Raw genomic sequence first — 20,246 nt, 5'->3', positions numbered from 1 at the left:
TCTTTACTGGTTATTACAGTGTCCATAACCATAATGCCATCACATTGTTCTGTACTTCAGGTTAAAACGCTTCTCACATTAACTGAGTTCTCTGTTAAGAAGATCTGATGCAAGTCTTGGAAAAGCTATGATGTAACATCATGTAAGGAAATGTATCATTGCATTGCTGTTGGTGGCTCTAAGCGAACTAATGTTGAGGCTGCCGAATGTAATCTTTATTGTTTTACATCTCAGAAGCATCTCAATTCTGTTCTTTTTATTATCTTTGAGGTGCGTTGCATACAGTATACAAAAATGTCAGAAGCTTCACACAAATGGCTGTAGATGCCATGTCGTTGGCCCCTATTTGTAATCTGTACTTTGACGTGATTTCTCTCCTCGGTTGTTTGCAATCAGTCAAAACTAATTAGACCGCAGTAGGTACGAGAGGAAACATTGTTGTTTCCTGGATGGAGAATATGGTAATGACACAGCAGGGAAGAGCTTGGGGCACTTGGGGTATGAAAGATGATCTTCTGTTTAAAAATCATTACAATAATTCAGAATGAGACTTTGGGAAATTTGTGCCAACAGTAAGTTATTCACTTGGCTCCTGGAGTTTTTAATGAATAAAAGAATTCTGCTTTAAAAATGTTAGTCTTTCTGTCCTAACATAGATATGCACACACACACACACACGCGCGCGCACACACACACACACACACACACACACACACACACACACACACACACACACACACACACACACACACACACACACACACACACACACACACACACACACACAAATCAGCCCCCTATGAATAAGCTTTAACCTGTTTTCTGTCATGCCTTTAACTCTGTGATACAAGATTTTCTTCTTTATTTTCTTGATAATTTGCTGTTGGACTCAAATATTTGGTATTGTTGTTCAGCAACAGACGCTTGTACTTGCACACTATGGTTGGCCGCAGTCCAAAATACGCTGTTTAAAGTGTCTGAATAGCTTAAAGTGTGGTGCAAGCTATTTGTTATTTGACACCAGCTTGTCTCTGGCATGTGTGACTGTGTTAGTTCTTCACGTTCCCTTTCAATATGATGATGTCATGTGTGAGGTGGGAAGTAGATTCCTTGTAAGCTGTGCGTATGTGCCATTGTTATGATTTTGTCTTTTTAGTTTGTTTTGGCTTTTGTGTGTGTGTGTGTGTGTGTGTGTGTGTGTGTGTGTGTGTGTGTGTGTGTGTGCGTGCGCGCGTGTGTGCCACGAGGTGACTGCCAGGCCAAGTGTTACATGAGTTTTTCCTCACTGTTAACACATCCAGTGGAAAACCATTGGCTCTGACTGGTCTCACGTTGGTGTCAGGAAATAGTCATATCCTTTATATGTGAAAGCTCAGCAAAGGACTGCGCTCTGTTTTATTGCATGTTTGGAGCTTGTCAGAGGAGTTGAGAAGGAACAACACTGCCAGTGCTTTTCATCCTTTTTTGCATTCTGTTTTTCTTCCACGCTGTCGTCTCAAATGTAGGATAGAATCCCGTATGTCCAAGTCAGCGGCCAATCAGAGATCAGCCAACATGGTCACAGAGTCCTCCAAGGCTGTGACCTCAGCAGCAGTCGATGCTTCCTCAGGGTCAAAGGTGAGTCTCAGTGGTTCTCTGAGAAGCAAAGGCTTTAGATATACTGTAGAGCATGAACCAGTTAATGTATTACTGATCGAGATAACCTTTTGTTTTGAGTTTTAGTAAATTATGATGTTACAAATTTTAATACATTTGTTCAATTTGTCATAATATCAGGAGGTAGAACAGGTTGGCGGTTTAATGCCTTGCTCCTCCAGTCTGCATACCAAGTGTGAATGTCAGACTGAAAGTACTTAGATATAGTAAAAAGTGTATATGAATGGATGAATAAAACACAATGGATAACACGCTTTGAGTGCTAAAGCGCTATATAAGAACCAGTCCATTTTCTGTTATAGTCCAGAGATCAATTATCACATTGATTATGTGAGCCACAATTAACAGTCCAAATTTAACAAGTGTAACAAAATTTTATTTCCCCAGTTAACAAATGAGTCGACTACTATTAAGTTACAGTCAGAGAAGCTATATGTATTTAAGTTGAATAGTGCACCTCATTCATTTTGTTATTTTTTTGTTACCATGTATGTTTTTTATTTAGTGTCTTAAAAAGAAAATGATCACAAATCCTGATTTTTGTCTTTTTAAGCAACTCGTCAGCCAAACAGCCTCACATATTTACTGTATAAATGTACCTGAGAGACTGACTGACTTTGTCTAAAAATAAACTCTATTATAAGTGAACACGTGCGTCCACAGGAGTATACTTTTGGTATTTCCCTTTCTCGTTAAGGATGTTTAAAAAAGGAGCTTCCAGGAAAGAAGGCCATTTTATTATTTTAAAGGAAAAATGATTTTTCCTTTCTAAGTAACAAAATGATGCATTTGTTTTCTCTGTACTGTGTAGGCTAGCATCACGCAAAATGACTTTATATATGTTAATTTAAAATTGCCTCATGTTTTATTTTTATTTTGTTACTGATTATGTTTTTCTGTGGCTCCTGCAGGGCTCCAGAGGTACGGGGAAAGTACACAATTTTGGCAAAAGGGATCATGCTATTAAAAGAAACCTCAATATCCCAGTGGTGGTGAGAGGCTGGCTCTATAAACAGGTGAGGATATTCAGAGTGAGTCCGACAGGCAGATGTGTTATACAGGAGCACGTGTTAAAGACTGAGCAAATGTTTAAATGTGTCACGCAGTGAAATATCAGCCACAGGATTACCATCCTTCACTGTGTAAGAGGTGTAACTGTGCAGTATGGAAGCGATCTTTCTCTGTCCCTTAGCAGAACTTAAAAGCTCATATTGACCTTACAAAACCTTTAAATCTCACAATCCTTGGAAGTATAAAACTACAGTGCTGAATTAAATGTAGCAGCTGCAGCTTTCTGCCAAAGTAATCCTAATTAAAAAGCAGGTTATTCCCAAACTGCACTTTTTAATTAAAATATATTCCTGCAGGAGGATTTCTAAATATTGTTTGTATTGCGTTTCCCCCGATCCATTTCTAGGACAGCTCTGGAATGCGACTATGGAAACGGAAGTGGTTTGTTTTGTCCGACTACTGCTTGTTTTACTACAAAGGTAAGCGTACGAACAGTGCACTTGGTGAAGGGTTAACATGCAAACCTTTAGCGATCTCCTCTGCTGCCATTTTTGATTAATGACAGCCTGTAATTAGATATATGACATGCTTTTTCCACCAGCTTTTGCATCCTTATTACCTTGAGATCTCTTCTTGCGTTGCCATAGCATGTACCTTCTCTCCTTTATTAATAATACTGAATAATAGATAAGCCACATGCCCCATCATACCACATGCAGCCACATGCCCTTGCAGCATCTTGAGTCCTGCATGAGTTATGCCTCGCTAATTTTCCTGCTATTCATAAATCTGCAGTCATTTGTAAACATCGTAAAAGATATTGGCAGAATTAGATGTTGTTCTGAATGCAAGTAACAATGTTGTGTGTGTGTGTGTGTTCTGATTTCACAGACAGCCGAGAGGAAACAGTACTTGGCAGCATCCCTCTGCCCAGTTATGTCATTTCGCCAGTTGAGCCTGAGGACCACATAAACCGCAAATATGCTTTCAAGGTAACACTGAAGTGGCACTGAGTCAGATCTTTAAAAGAAGTTTTCATGTCTATGTGCGGATTTCAAAACTTCATCTGAGATTATTTATTGCTGCGCTGTTATTTGTTAACAATCCTTCCCCTCACTCTGCTCACTGCAACACAGAAAGGCTGTTTGTGTGCTGCCTGGTGCCCAGATCTCATTTTCATATCTCATTTTCATATATCCATATGTTTATTGTTATTTATCGAGTTATTGTTTTGATTAGGTATGACACTTCTATACTTCAATATCTACCAAAATGTGTCTTTACAACAGAGCATCAAAAATAGTCAGATCATACAACTGTGGAAAGAAGTTTAAATACACTCATCATGAGCATGAATGCTGTGTTATTTTTTGTTCTTTTTATCGAATTGGCACAGGGTCAGAGGTATACATACAGGATCAAAGACACTGTTAAAAAAATTTAAGGGAACACATCTCAATGGGAAAAAAGTACTGCTGAATATCTATACTGATATGCATTAGGAATGAAAACATGGCATATCATTTGATGGAAATAAAAATGATCAACCTACAGAGGGCTGAATTTAAAGGCACCCAGAAAATGATGTGGCAGCTATACCATTTTGTCAGAATTCCATTGCAGCACCTAAAAATGGTGCTCAGTAGTTTGTATGAGTGTCTATATGCATGCCTGACAATGTTGGAGCATGCTCCTAGTAAGACATGGATGGTGTCCTGGGGGATCTCCTCCCAGATATGGACCAGGGCATCACTGAGCTCATGACAGTCTGAGCTCATCCTGATTGCAGTCAGGGTGCCGTTGCCTAACCTGTAGAGGTCTGTGTGTCCTTCCATGGATCCACCACTAAACCGGATAATTCTCATTGTCACTGTCTCACTGTTAACCTTCTACTGCACCTATTGTTCATTTCATTAACATCAAAGTAGCTGAAATTGATTAACAAACTCCTCTGCTACTTAACAAACCAGATCAATAGCCCACAAGTGTAATTGACTTGATGCTATACTTTGATTAAAAAGTGTTCCTTTATTTTTTTTTTGAGCAGTGTATATAGATGAACTCACTTAAATCTTTGTAAAGTTGTACTGAAGACTCTCCAGTATCTTCGGCGTTGACAAGGCCAACTTCTTGTTAGTGATCATGATTGAATACAACAGGTAGTTTCTCTTTGCAGGCATACAAGGATTTTTTACACCAATCATTGAATTAACCAATACTCAGAGCAATAGGAAAGTCCAAGGAACCCATTGAAGAGCTAAGAAGGAGAATTAGAGTAGATTTACACAAATTGAGAAGGCCTCTTGGAGCGATTTCTAAACAACTGTAGATTTAAAGATTATCAGTTCAAACAACTGTATTAGGAATCATTCAGATTTGTCAGCACTTTGCCAAATTGTGGAAGAAGACCCAAAGTGTCTAACCCTAAGATGAGAGGAAATTGGTTAAAATGTTCAGGAACAACCGAGGAACCACCAAGGCTCCAGTCTGCTATGAACTGGAAGATGCTGGAGCACCAGTGTCCACAGCAAGGGAAGTTTTACTGGGAGGGGTTGTGACCAAGCAAGAAGCCCCTGCTCCAAAACTGACAGCTGCAAACTCAATTGAAATTTGAAGATGTCTTTCTTCAGTCTTCTGGAGAAACGTGTTATGGTCAGACGAGACAAAGGTGGATTTATCTGGCCACAATGACGTTAGTATGTTTAGAGTTAATGGCGATGCTTTCAAATGTAAGAATACTGTACCATCTGTCGAGCATGGTGGTACCATCATGCTCTGTGGATGTTTTCCTGACAGTGGTACTCGCACATTGTACAAAGTGGATGAAATAATGATGAAGATGGAGTACCAAATTCTTCAACTTCACCTCAAATTCACAACTACTGTATACGATTCAAACGTGGTCAAATCTGTGTGTTCCAACAGGACAGTGATGCCAAACACACATCAAAACTGGTTTGGGGATGGATAAAGCAGGCTAATATTAAGCTTGAATGATGACCTTTCCAAGAGCCTCAATCCTATTTCTGGACTATGCTTAAAGGCCAAGTCTGTGACAGGAAACCAATTAATTTAAGTGAACTCTACCAATTCTGCCAACAAGAGTGATCAAATATCCAGCCAGAATTATGCCAGAAGCTTGGTGATGGCCAAGACGTCTTATTGAGGTCCAACTTGCCAAGGGACATTTAACCAAACAGAGGGGGTATATGGATGTCTGTGCTTCTGTATGTATACTTTGATTCTGTGGATTGGAGAGAATCCAAAATACACTCAAACCTGTGCACCCAATTTCTGTTTTTTTTAAGTCATTAAATATGTATGCTGTACAATCTCTCCACCCTGGAAAAAGAACAGTTCAAAGACATCTTTAAAATTCCCCATGATATTCATGACCACAGCTGTAACTTCATTTATTAGTTGCTGAGTTGATATGAGACAGTTCTCAAAGTTCACCCATAAAAATCTATTTAAAGATTACCAAAGGTATGGATTTCATAGAGCTGCCATTGGCTGTTCCGATTTGTAAGATCAGGAGGTCATCAGAGGCGGGTGTCTGGTTATGACTAAGAAATAAATCAACAGCTTTCCATGGAACAGTTAGTACTGATCAAGCCCAACAAAAGAGACATCCAGAACACAACTGTCTCCTATTGTGCCCCACAGCAATAACATTTTTTTTTTACCATTTAAAACCGTGGAAGAGATTCAGCATGCAAGTGATTAGAATAGTGAGAAATGTCTAAAGAACACAGGAGCAGCAGTTTACCAGCAGCTAAACTTAACTGAACTTAAACTTTTTATTTATGGTATCTTTTGCAACTTCATTGTATTACATGAAGAACTAATATAGTCTCAAGAGTGGAGAAAGTTTCACTGGAACTAAACAACAGCTCCACTCTTGATTATTATGTATGTTCAGGTTTTTGCAAAACAAGTATGTTGCATGCACCTGAGGTGGTCTTAACTCAGCTTTTTTTAATATAATTCTATAACTCGTTCTTTCTCAAGTTGTGCAGAGTGTGATGGAATTTTTGACCTCCTGGTTTCTGACCTTTTCTAGAACAAACTCAATAGCGGGGATTAGAGCGAACCGCTACAGTACAACTGTCCATGTATCAAGTACAGCAGAACTATTTCTTATCAGATTTTATCCACTATTATAAACTGAGAAGAAAAATATGTTTAGGTGTATTCAGTATTCAAAACAGTGTGTGAAGCATAAGAAAATGTTTCTGTCACCAAAATCTGAATGGTAATATAGCTAAAACTGGTGTTAATTGTATCACTTTTACTTTAATATATGTGCATGACGTTTTTCTTACATGCAACAAATATTTTGGGGTTTTTTTTCTTTTGTTTTCTTTCGTTTTTGCAAATTTTGAAAAAAAGAAGGACACAAGAAATTATGTTTCTTGTGTGTTAACATCATCTAGGTCCTCTTTGTGGAAGCACAGAGAGTCCCTCAAAGAATAATAGTGCCTGAATGTTGATGCAGCACAGCAGCATCTGGGTATTCTGTTATAATCCTTTCAGCTCTTTTGGGCTTTTTTTTCTTAGATTATCTGATTGTGAGAGCATGCCAGTGTGAATTACAATGTCTGTGCTCATGTGATATGTATGTACTGTGTTTTAAAGTTCATACAACGGGCACTGAAATTTGTATGGTAATTGCTGCTTAGAATATTAATAATGCATTCAGCATATTCGCTGTTGGGCGGGAGTGTATGTACAGTTAGGAGAAATGAGCGTTGGCTTTGCATTAATACCTTGTATTTAAGGGATCCCCCATCCCCCCACCCTTAGCTCTCCCTGTGCCATCATGCATTAAAGAGCAGGAGATTTCATTATGTGTATCTGAGGTGCTTTGGAAATTTTCAGTTACTGCTAAGCAAGCATGAAAACAGCTGAGTTGTTGTTGGTGTCCAGGAATGATATGTCTCTCTCTTAGATCTACTGACATGTAGAGTTAATTCTAGATTAATCTTTTACCTGGGTTAAAAATGATTTGAAGATGAGGCGAATAAAGTGTTCAAATTCTACTGAAAATCAGCTAAATGAGCGGTTGGATTTATAAAACTTAAGATGTTGTGTAAGGACTTTGGTGCTGTAATGCTTTGTGCTTTGATTCCACAGTCGTGTGTCAAAGCACTTACGATGCTCCCATTATTACTCATTCTTGCTTTTGTGATGACGAGGGACTCCAGCTGGAGCCATTTCTGTTCTCTCTGTTTGAATCAGCACTGATCAGCTGTGACTTTCTGTTATTTTCTGTTCTCCTGTTTTTGCTCACCTCACTGTGTTTCTCTCATTCCCTGTTGGTCAATTGCCTTCCATTGTGACCCGGTGTGTTTGCGTGGGCGGAGTGAGTACTGTTCTCTGTGGGCGGCCGTCCTGAATCACACAGGCTTCCTGTGTTACATGAATAGGTATTTGATTTCACTATAGCCTCACCAGTAGCGCACCATCTTCACCTCCATTTGTTTGCGTCTAGCTGCTGAATGCACATTTCTAAATGTGCATTTAAGCCTCATCATGGAAACGAATGACAAATCATTTATGGACAATGCCAGAGCAATCATTGCTAGATTAGACAAATCTTTTGAGTGGGAAACATTAATCGAGTGCTTTTCTTTTACATGCACCACATTTAAAACATCTATTACAGTATAAGCATTCTTCCTGGACATGAATGTTAGATATTTAGCGCAGAACTGATAACTCTTTAAAACTTAATCCACCAGTAGCACAAGAGTCAGCACTTTACCCTCAGATGTTTGTTTATAATCCAAGTTAAACTCCCATATATTTAGCAGGTTCACCAATTACTAACTTTATAAATGAGATCAATTGGCAAATGTTGATGCTCATTTTACCATTTCATCACTTTGAAAATGTAACGTAAATGCTCTGAGGCTCTGGTATTTGTCTTGTCAGGCTGCTTATTACTCATCACATTTCCATCATCGCGGGAGAGGGAGAATGGCGAGGTGTCAGCCATTTTTCTTTGCATTTCATGGAATGTATGTCGTCATTAGCAGTTTGCCATCTCCTGTACGTGTGTTTATTTTTTAATACAAGCTATGAAATTAACCCAACACAATTCTCTCCCTCTTTTTGGAAGCAGGTCTTGTTGAGTTTGCTTTGCCGTGTTTGGCCTCTAACATGTTGAGTTTTTAGTAGATTATTGAGTGATAATCATTATAATTATTAATGAATAATAATCATTTTAAATTATGAGTGCTACATAGTAAAGATCTTTCTGAACAGATCAATGAAAATAGAGACTTCTCTTATTAATAAAGTCAGCCTGAACTCAATAAACTACTTTTTTTTATTACAGGTGGCCTTCTGCTTTTCTGTTAATATGATGAATAAGGATATGTATAATTGCATTAAGTTTTTATATTTATTTTGTTTCTCATTATCAAGTGTGTTGTATTGGACTCGTTGAAGGTCATGCTCTTACAGTTCATGTGAAATAGCCAATAAATTCCTCAAAAACATTCATTCTGGAAACCTCTATAGAGTAAGAGTAAATATAGTTTTAATTTCTGTTGAGTAATTGAAGATTTAACATTTCTCTTTGTTCCTGTTTGGTTGTTCGCTGCAGCTGGTATATAATTTGTGTATTTCTAGAAGAATTTCTCTTAAAGACGGGAAGGTGTAACCTTTATGTTTTGCTTTTTGTGTTGCCAGAAACAACAGCAACATATTTTCTGCTGCAGCACTTTTTTTCCCTTCCATTCTTTTTCTGTATATTGTTGCTGTAAACTTCAGTGAGTTGGCAGCGATCATTGAACAATAAAGCACTTATCGGCCTGTCTGGCAGCTTTTTCCTGCCTTTAGTAAGACGCTCTCACGTCTATTCCCCATCTCTCTCTCTCTTTGATAGGCGAGCCATACTGGAATGCGCTCCTACATTTACAATAAGAACTCTGTGATTGGCTCACAGGCAGAACACTGCGGGATGCGGACATATTTCTTCAGTGCGGACACACAGGAGGACATGAATGGCTGGATCCGGGCCATGAACCAGGCTGCGCTGATGCAGCAGAGTCACATGATAAAGAGGTTGGTCTCACTCTACTGGGTTCAGTTGGTTGGGGTTCTAGTGCAAGTTTGCACAGAAGAACTGGATATCTATTGAGATTAGATTAAAAAAGGGACCCTGGATGTCCCGATCAAAAACAACTAGAACCTTTGCTAGTGCATCATGCTTTAAGGACTCAACAGCACTGTTATACTGCAGTCCTGAAGGTCAGATTCTTTAGTATCTATATGATTCACTAATAAAATTATGTTTTCCATAATGGGCTGCATTGTAACTTCAGTATTCTGCAGCTGTGAGTCCAGCTGTGTCTGCAAAGTAGACTTTCTCAAATATTTAATGGAGGGCAGAAATGCTCTAAAATATATAGCCAGATACTCGCTGTATACAGAGTTATCTTACATTAGCAGGCTGTACTGCATAGCTTAAATGATCTGTGCAATGTTGCCATCTAGAGACCAATGTACATCACTACCTAATTTTTTAATAATATTTTGGAAAGTGCTCAAAATCCCATTGTTGTGTTCTTTGAAATGAAATACAAGTTATGTGAAATACCCTTTAGACATTAGTGTCCATCAACTGTATGAAGTTTGTGAAACTGTAAATAACACACCAAGAAAATCCAATGTTTGGGAATAAGGATACATGTTTTAAAGTATGGAGCATTAGGTTGCAATGCATTAAAAAGGTGGTGCTCTAAACTAAAGTATTTGATGAAGATAAAGTGAGTGATATTACTCTGGTGCTCTGGGGTTTCCAATTTAGCTCCTTTGAAAATGTGCAGTTGGATATTTAATGAATAGCTCCCCGTGCTCTGGATTTGTGTCTCTGCAAATGGATTTGGAAATTACCTTTAGGACCACTTAAGGTTGATTAGAGTTCCCATTGTGTTCTCTATCCACTGATTAATACTGTGTAATCTCATAACCCTGTAACAGTAATGTCAGGTATAATTTACCTTACATAATATACTTGATAAAACATATTATTTTCCATCAGAATATTTTGAAGTACAACATTACATGGAAAACTGAAGTACCCTTCTTTTATTTCTCCCGATGTGTATCATTAAAAAGGTGTCATGAGGGGACCTTAAACAGCCTCTAAAATTAGTGAAAACTTCCTAAAGAAAAAAAAGGGACTGGGAACTTCTCCGGTCTACTCATTCCTTCGACACAGAGTCTTTTCCAGTAAAGGCATAATCTCCCTGCATCACTGACAACTCGGGGGATATGAATAAAAATGGCATTTTTGACAGGGTAAAAATGACCAGCTGGCTATAATTTTTTTAACCATATGAATTCTCTTGGAAATTACCACTAAGTGATATTAATTCATCGTGTGGGTGAAAATCATCTGACGTCAGTGAAACTCTTTACATTTTTACTGGCAGGTTTGACATTGGTTTAAATATCATATCAATCCTATGTCATGTCTTCACAGAGAGGTGGAGAAGCCAGAGAAAGCTGCACAACAGGCAGTCCCACAGACCAACCATGTCCACACTAACCAGAGCTCATCTCAGCCAGAAAGTGCTCACAGGACAGACAGAGGGGAAGCTCAGAGCAATGGTATCAGACTGGCTCACGGAGACGAGGTGAGGTATGGATTAGAGATCCAGGGGAAACCCAGTCAGACAGCCCCACAGGAGAGAGTAGAGAGACTGTCTCCAGACGCTGTTAATGATGCTGCCCATAAGAATGGACAAAAGACTGTAATCCAAGTGGCTCTGCCACCAGAACAAAATGGAAATCTTGTCTATCAGAGGGGTTTCGTTACACGGGCAGACACTGAGAAGCATGTTCAGAGGAAGAACACGTTGGCTCAGGTGGAGCACTGGGTCAAAGTTCAAAAAGGAGACCCCCCGAAGAGGTCAGTCTGACTTCACACAATCAGTTTGACTCAACTAACATTTCTCTATAACAGCAGCATGACTAATGACAAAGAAACTTTGAGTCTATGCCTCCCTCTAGTGGCTTTTATGAGGATTCACTTATTAGATTGCTTTAATCTTTCTATTGAATTTCATTTTATCTTATTTAAAGCATTATGGCTCTATAATAGATTAAAAAAACACAGCTAAAAGATTTCCTTGTTCTTCTTTCTTTCATAGTGCTCCCTCTGCTGAGTTCAACCTCCCTCGATGGACTCCTCCCTTAAAGCCCAAATCAAGTGCAGCAGATGTCACCTATCAGTCATTGCCAAAGTCTCCCCGTCTACCCTGTGGCAGCAGCTCTCCTCCAGCAACATGCAATCTGCCCAGTGACTACAAGTACGCCCATGACCGGCTCAGCCACTTCCGTATGTCCACTGACGAGCGAATGGCCACCAAGGAGGGAATGGTGTGGCAGCTGTATGAGTGGCAGCAACGGCAGCAGTTTCGTCACGGCAGCCCCACCGCTCCTATTTACACCGGCCCCAACTTCACAGACTCCTCATCTTTCAGAGTGACTGTAGAAATGCCACGCTCCATCTCTGTTCCTCCATCACCATGTGAAGTCCCACCATCATCCTTCAAGCCCCTGTCTCCACGCAGACCACACACTCCTTCAGACAGACGCACAGTAAGGCCCTTGGATGAATTGGCACCAGGGGACAGCACAAGATCAAGCTCACCCGGGCATTTTTGTGCCCATCTTTCTCAGGTAGCACACCTAGTTAAGGAGGCGCTTAGTTTGCCTTTCTTTCAGTTAGATTTGTACATTTAGAGTATTAATTGCAGTTCTTAATACTCTAGTTCTAAAATACTCAATGGGATAAAACAGAGAACTGTGCACAGAGAAATGTTGCATTCAGTGAACAGTAATAATTTAATATCCATTTTATTAAATAAACCTGCAAATACCTGTTTTTACTTTGATTTACATGATGATAAACTGTAGTTAAGATATAATAGGTAAGAATAGTGCACGTGTCATTCCATATTTTTAATTAGCCTCCCATAGATTAAAACCAGCAAAGAACTGATTCCTCTGTGTAAGAGGACCTTTGTTAATTGGATATTAAATATTACTGGTTACATTTTCTTTTGCTTTCATCTAAAAACAAAAAGTCTTTTGACTGATTGGTTATCTAAATAATTAATTGACTAACGAATAAAATAAATGGCAGAGTAACTGAAAATAATACTTGTGTTCCCAGCTAGTTCAATTAATCTCTTCAGTGTATCTTGAATGATGGGAACAGTGGAGTTTTTGTGGATGGTGTGAAAGTAGCCGGTGTGTTGACAGTGTTGTTTCTCTCCCATAGTAAGCTTGGATGGAGACCTGCACATAGTGTTGGATGGAAAGATGAAAGTCCCACCCTTTATGAATTTATGTGCTGATACTCAGTAATTGGGCCTTAAACACTGGTGATACTGTGAGACAGTAAACAGCAGTGGCCTGTCATTGACATGGGACTGAAGTAAAACTCAGTGTTTCACATGTTCTGAGCCAAATGACAAAGGTCTCATTCTCATGGTAGCTTGTGGATATGAGGTGTCACAACTTGGAGAATGTTGTGAGCTCACAAGGACACCATGGGAAGATCGCGCGAGGAGCATGAGAAGGCTCCGACTTTACAGCGCGCACACTTTGATGCTCATGTGAATCGTTTGCAGATTCACACAGTCCACACCCAGGCCTACTCCACAGGTGGTGTGAGCGCATGCGAGTAAAAGCTCGCTACTCTGCTGTCCCCCCAAAACGTCGTAGCGCTCAGACAGCACCGCCACCGCCACAGGAGACGGAGCCCAGGAGCACGTCCTGTAATCCACACCCTGCTCTCTCTCCCCACCACACCCTCCACATGTGAAAAAAATCTCCCTCCAAACCATCACCACATTTGCCAACACACACAACCCTCATAACCAACCCGTTGGCCTTACACAAGTAAACAAAGTGTTGCAGATGCTCTGTTTCCCCTATGATTCAACCAAGTGTCAAGACTCTAATTACAACCATAAAATATAGTGACGCGCAATTATGGAAAACCCTCTAGAGGATACATTTTTAACAAAGGTAGCCACAGTGACTATGCTAGGGAGCGATGTTTATGGGAACTAAATTTAGTTGGCACTGAACTTAGTTTTGGTGCACCCAGCATCTCTGAGGCTGATGGTGCTCTCTGGCTGGAGTGCACTTAAGTAATAGCGATCTGTGTGCCTCTGCGGAATATCATTAAGAAGTATGTTTTATTAGCAGCTAATCCAATTTGCCCTGGGCTTCTCAGCACCCTATAAACATCTCTACTGTATCTCAAACATCAGCAGCGGTCTCTTTCTTCTGATCTTGCATTTAAATAAAAAACCTATTATACAGCAAAAAAATTGTGGCATGGGAATCTCAAAGGGAATGGCTTACAGTGCTTCTCTTGCTGGTAGCAAACAAATGTTATTTTAAGAAAGCAGGTTTAGTATAATTTATGTGTAGTTAATTAAATCTCTTGTTGTTTGTGTCCTTTTAAGCTTCTGTGGTGGGCCTGGTTTTCGCTAATTCTGTGTGTTAAGCAAAAACGTCAAATTTTTCCGAGCCCTGTAGCATCTGAAAACTCAGGGCACACCTTGTTTCGTATAAGAGTAGGAGTGATGAAAGCGAGAAAAGGATAGATGGAAAAAATAAATCTGCTGTGTAGTCAAATTTGTTTGCAGACTTGGAGGCAATGGTTTAACTTTGACTTAGTGTGATGAAGTGATCCATATATCACTTTCAACACACTATTGAAGATTATTTAGTAAATCAGATATTCTGTTTGATTTCATTCTATATGATCTGCGTTAACAAGTGAACGAATTGCATTTCTCCACAGAATTCCCAAATAGAGAGGAGGTCCGTGCCAGCCATGGGCTACATCACACACACAGTCAGTGCTCCCAGCTTGCATGGCAAAACGGTATGAGCTTCTATTACATTAATATTACTTACTTGGATCAATATGAAAAATGGACTTTTTGTAATATTAACAAAGCGTTATAATAGTCTAGGAAAATGAATCCAGGTAAGAACTGGAAACGTAATTAATGGGGGCCGTCTGTGACATTATCACATGTAGAATTTGTTCCAGTGTTTTTGTTCCTGATAGCATTTCTGTTCAGACAGCACAGCAGGCCGTCCTCACATGACAGTCTTTGTTGTGTAGCTCTAGGTTTTACATTTTCAGGTATTATTAGGACACATTGTGTTAAAGGTACATGAATTATCACGAATTCATTCATGACTTCATGCATGAAAAACAATGAATTCATTAATTAAAGTAAAACCGTGTAAAAATATAACTGTATAAAGAAACTATAGGGGGAAAAGTTACTTATATCCAGAACATAAACATACACAGTTTGCTGTTATGTGTAGAGACAACACTGACTTTGGTCCCTTTTATGCTCAGATGATTCAGATGTTGTTGTTATGTGGTTCAACAAACAACAACAATAAAAACATTCCTCTAAAAATGGTCAAGGATTGGACTTAAACTGAGTGAAAAAAGCAAATGTCCACAGAAGCTTTGGAAGAGCTATTGTTCAATACTACTGAAAAAGTCTGGCTTCTTGGAAATAAAATATAAAGAAATGAGGTGTGACTCAAGACTTCTGCACAATACTGAAAATTACAAAAATGAATGTATAAAATATCTGAAATATTTGGGGGCAGGGCCAGTGTTAGATAAGAGTGAGGATGAGGTACTGGTGTTTAACATGTGTTTTTCATAAATGAATTAATGCTATTAATGTGTCCCGTTTTCTATGAATAGGTGACAATTCATGTACCTTTCACATAAAGTGTTACATTATTGGAGGCAGCAGTATACTGGTGTCTCTGCCACACTCCACAGTTACTGCAGCTCAGCCACTTTACTGCCCAGATGATTATGAAATATTTCCTCTCATCCCTCTGTGCTTTCACTGGCCCCTAAACCCGGGCTACGCTACAGCCAGAGGAGCTGACTCTGCTCCTCATTCAGCTTCGGAGGCACCAGGCCAAGATGGCTGGTGCACATAGTCCCAGCAATGCATTCGCTCACCTGCAGCACCACCAGCACAACGGCCTACTAGGCCCCAGCATGCAGGTCAGGGACCCTCATATTTCCCTAATGCAGCCCAGTGCATCCTTTGCCAGTGCATTGTGGTCCCCTGCTCCCCAGCCATTCCCATACATTACTACCCTATCATCGTTACAGACTGTGCAGTTTTCTGATTCTGCTTGGATGTCTTGTTCATTTAACCACTTTGACATGACTTGTATTGTATTAACGGTTATATATTATGGATACTCGGAGCCTTGTGTGACTGTTTGTAAACAGGGATATGCCATGTTTGGAGCATGTTGCTTGTGGCCCATGCCTGTATTTTACACTTTGCGTTGTCTCATAGATGTATAACCTTGCACAACCACAATAATGTCTGATTATCAGAACATTTCTGTGTAGTTGGGAAGCAAACACAATGCTGTAAGAGCAGCAGCGACAACTCCACCCAGTTTTTAGCAACCGACCATTCTCTGGCCATCCTCCACGCTTATGGAGAAATATAAACTCTCTGTCTGACCACATGTCATGCACATGTCTGTGTTCCTCAGTTGTGCATAAGGTCATACATGAGACATTAAACCAGATCAAAACAATTACTTGATTACTTAATTAGAGCTTGACTGTAGATAAAAATACAGAGGTAGAAGTGCACTGTAATTGAGACCAAGTTAATTAAAGTTCTGCTAGAAAATCCCAAATAAAGGCCCTAAGTGTCATCTGATCACGCATTATCCTTTGCAGCTTCATTTCAAATGATTTATCTCTCCATTGCTCATTTAAAGGCTGATGATACTTACATACAACTGAAGAAGGACCTGGAGTATCTAGATCTGAAGGTGGGCCCCAACAAAGTAAATGGCACTTTGTCTTTTTCATCTTCTTCTCCACCTCCCCTCTCTGGACTACAATCTTGTTCTCCTGTCGCTGCCTCCAACATCTGCCTCCCTGTTTCCCTCTTTTCCTTTCTGTCCTCTGTTCTATTTCTGTCCTTTACAATGGAATTAACATTTCTCGAAACTGTCTTCTTATTGCACAAATGATCAATTTAAGGATAAAGAAAAAGATACTTTTCAGTTTTGCTTTGATAAATCCTGAAAATTATACCAGTTTCACTGGACAAAGTAATAATGATGCTGAAGTGTTGAAGTGTTTTATTGATGCAGCTCTGCATCAGTAAAAAAAAAAAAAAGAAAGGAAAAAAGCAAAGTGAGTTGAGGGAAGTCATCTTGTGATACGCAGTACAGCAAATAACTTTTCGCTTTCTGGGTTCAAAAGAGATCAAAAAGAGATCAGTGTGTTTGAAATGCCCACGTCATGTTTTGCTCGAATGTGAGGATGATGTGCATACAAGTGAAATAGACCATTGTACTGCTTTTTAAATGGAATGTGACGCATCCCAGTAAATTATGCAGGATCTTTACACATGAATCCCTTCATCCGATCATCCATCGTGTGATACTCACCACTGAGATTTTGAATTGCATGCTAATAAGCACCACTAACAGTACTGAATGTCTGTTTGACTTTTTGCTTTTGTTTTATTTGTTAGAGCATAACAGATGGCCTAATTAGGCTCTTTAGGAAATTTTATGTATTTTTTATGTATTAGCAAAGTAAATACGATTTTATATTATAGGCTGAGTCATAGTTTTATTGTGGTAACTGGTGGAAATGGATGAAAATGTGCAGCGGTGTAAGTTTGCTATGGTCTTCAAAAACTCCTACAGATACTTGGTAATGCACTTAATTAGAGCTGGCAAAGGGACAGACTGCAAAAAACATAGTCAAAACTTGTTTATTTTGAGTTGATTTTTGCATAGTTGGTCCTAACTCGTAAGCACCCACGCCTTTTAAACTCAGTGCCCCAAGAATGAAACTGAGACTTTCTTTTAAAAACTCAAAGTTTCCAAAGCCAAGAAAAAAATATGCTGGTGATCACTGTAATAATTTTCCCAGACTTCATGACGATCTCTCTACAACCACAGAATACATAATAAAACGTTTTCTCACAGACTGTGCAATACCCCCACAAGACTACTAATTGACCGTGACATGTAAAATAAGTGGAATGTCCCTTTAACTGAGTCTCCTATTTGCACTGGTCCATACTGCTGTTCAACGTGTGGTGACCCTAATGTGGGCGATATATGAATAATCAACCTTTTGATCTCTGAAAATTACTGACTCTGATAGAGAAGTGGCTGACAAATCTCTGCGTCATTATCTTGTGAACCTCCGGGTGCGATGCAAAGACCGGCAGTCGCTAGATACCCTGTACTATTAGCCTGATATCAGCAGAGAAAAATATCACAACTATAGTGGAGCTAGTTAAGTCTATACGTTTCTGGAAAATGACAGTTGTTTTTGTTTTTGTTTTTTTTTTAGTTTTTTTTTTAGTAATTTTGTTGCTACGATGGACTTTAAATTAAACCATATAGATGTCCCTGAAATGCAGACTTTCAGGAATTACATGCATTTTATGCATGGTTCCCCATTTTCACAGGCTAATTAGACAGACTAAAATAATTCTAAACCTAAGCATTGTTTTTAATACTTGGTAACATCAGGCCTGTTCACTCATTATTTCAGTACAAATTAAGCAGACAAAATATCTGGAGCTGATTCTGTGTTGAACTTGGACTTGGCTGCGGTTCACTGGTACTCTCAATATGAGGTCCAGATAAGTTGTTATTGCAGGTAAAGGAGGCCATCATGTCACTGAAAAAGAAAACTAAATCTATCACAAAGAAAAAAATTAAAATAGTTTCCAAATCTATGATCTGGTACATCCTTAAAAATAAAAAATGAACTGCCCACCTCAGCAACACAAAAAGGTTTGGAAGACACGTTTCCAACGTCCAGTCAAGCAAAAAACACTCTCGACAAGGTGGTTTAAGAGATGCCTTCATGAATGTAAATATAGAAGTTTACTGGTTACACACAGAAAAGGAGCCTGCACAGTTCTGCAGAATAAACCCCTGGACAGTAAACCACATGATGTGCCAAAAATGGTGGAGGCAGTGTAATGGCCTGGTAGTGAAGGAAGTAGCGGGATGAATTCTGAAGAGTGTCACAATGCAGATGGCAGCATGGTGGTTAGCACGGTTGCCTCACTGCAAGACGTTGCTGGGTTCAAATCCATCACTGGTCTAGGGAGAGGTTTCAGCACCCCTGCTAGATAGGTGGAAGTGAATGGATTGAAAGCAGAAACCAAAGGGTACTTCAGTGAACCCCTAACCGATCATCTGATGATCTCCACATCACTGGCTACAACTGATTTTTTTATCCAAATGTTATAAACAATTGGACAAAAACCGCATTGTTCCTCCTGTATCCGAGGGTCCTTTCCAGCACTCTGGCATAGACTTTCCCAGGGAGGCTGAGGAGCATTTTAATAATCAACGCCTTTGTTAGGTCTCCACTTAAAAACGTTCCCATTCAAAACCATGGATGTGAAAAACAAAATCTGAAAAAAACTTTTTTCTCCCATACTGGTAATATTAAGGAGTTGTTTGTTAAGTTACAGTAATAAGCATCCTGTAAATAGCAGCGTAAGAGCTTTTTTCCAAACACAAAGATGTAGAAACTCTATCTGCATAAATGTTTGAACGAAGCTATAATAAGTTTTTTTTTTTTTCCAATTTTGTATCAGTTTTTTTTTCTTTTGTTTTCCTCCTTAGTAAACTCGGCTTAACTTGTGTATCAGTCCCATTATCTGTAAACTAGAAATATGTATCAGTTTTTTATTTTGTCATTCGTTCAACTTTAGGTTACTGGACGTGACAGTTTAAAGAAAGAAAGACCATCAAGGCCTGTGAAAATAGCAGAAAGTGATGCTGATGTAAGTAAATCATTCTGTTCTCAGGATTTACAAAAACAGTCAGATAAGCACCCTGTTTATCCTTCTCTGTTTTTCCCCTCTAAGATCTCTGTTTCCGACTTCTGACAATCCACTACAGAGAAGCAGCTGACTTTAGTCTGACTTTACTGTGTGTTTTAGTGTGGTTTGCCTGCGTGTGTGTTCTTAAGTTGTGGTAAACAGAGGCTGTAGAGGGAAGGGAACGTATTTGCGTTGCAACACTGTGGGGACACCCATCCATGCAGCACAGTGAGGGCCTGAGAGTATCGACCACAGCTTTTATTTTCCTCCCTGCAATTTAAAGGGAAAAATACATGTAATGGGAGTTTTAGATGTTGAGCTGTTAAATTTTTCAGTTTGATTTCCCAGATTCTGCTTTCCTCATTCTTTGTTTTCTGCTGAATAGAGGTAAATAAGATGGATGTCCTGGCTTTTCATCATTAGCATTGTTCCACTTTAACAATTTATAAGAAATTGCCAGTAAATTTATCGGAACAATGAATATTTCATGCAATTAAAAACAACAATATGTGGCAGCGAAAATAAAAACAGCTTAATTATTAATTGAACAGAATGATAAATAGATCTGAGAAGAAAAAAAACACTGTTTGAGAAAGACTGTGAACTAGGCAGTCTTATGTTGTTTTCATAAACACATAACCC

The 20,246-nt window shown here is 39.2% G+C and overlaps 1 protein-coding gene across 12 annotated transcripts in view; it reads left to right on the top strand.

Annotated features, from left to right (window-relative positions):
• plekha7b (pleckstrin homology domain containing, family A member 7b) overlaps positions 1 to 20,246 on the top strand; it is a 74,618-nt gene that overhangs the window by 40,711 nt on the left and 13,661 nt on the right. For 5 of the 12 annotated variants that reach the window (XM_085269998.1, XM_085270033.1, XM_085269989.1 and 2 more), the window contains 11 exons: positions 1,506 to 1,617; positions 2,568 to 2,672; positions 3,074 to 3,146; positions 3,559 to 3,659; positions 9,563 to 9,741; positions 11,165 to 11,593; positions 11,835 to 12,366; positions 14,510 to 14,593; positions 15,629 to 15,763; positions 16,507 to 16,575; positions 19,494 to 19,565. In XM_085269998.1, the coding sequence (XP_085126124.1) occupies positions 1,506 to 1,617; positions 2,568 to 2,672; positions 3,074 to 3,146; positions 3,559 to 3,659; positions 9,563 to 9,741; positions 11,165 to 11,593; positions 11,835 to 12,366; positions 14,510 to 14,593; positions 15,629 to 15,763; positions 16,507 to 16,575; positions 19,494 to 19,565 (1,891 nt within the window). Of the gene's footprint in view, positions 1 to 1,505; positions 1,618 to 2,567; positions 2,673 to 3,073; positions 3,147 to 3,558; positions 3,660 to 5,688; positions 8,097 to 9,562; positions 9,742 to 11,164; positions 11,594 to 11,834; positions 12,367 to 14,509; positions 14,594 to 15,628; positions 15,764 to 16,506; positions 16,576 to 19,493; positions 19,566 to 20,246 lie in introns of those variants that run through there. The other 7 variants (XM_085270016.1, XM_085270007.1, XM_085270091.1 and 4 more) reach the window with 7 other exon arrangements.

Source organism: Mchenga conophoros, linkage group LG1 (genome assembly GCF_057382185.1).
Source record: "Mchenga conophoros isolate Kocher_MC1m ecotype Shallow Benthic linkage group LG1, M_conophoros_male_GT1.1, whole genome shotgun sequence".
NCBI classification, from domain to species: Eukaryota; Metazoa; Chordata; class Actinopteri; order Cichliformes; family Cichlidae; genus Mchenga; species Mchenga conophoros.
The sequence above is the reverse complement of the archived record's forward strand: the minus strand, read 5'-3'. Positions and strand labels throughout refer to the sequence as shown.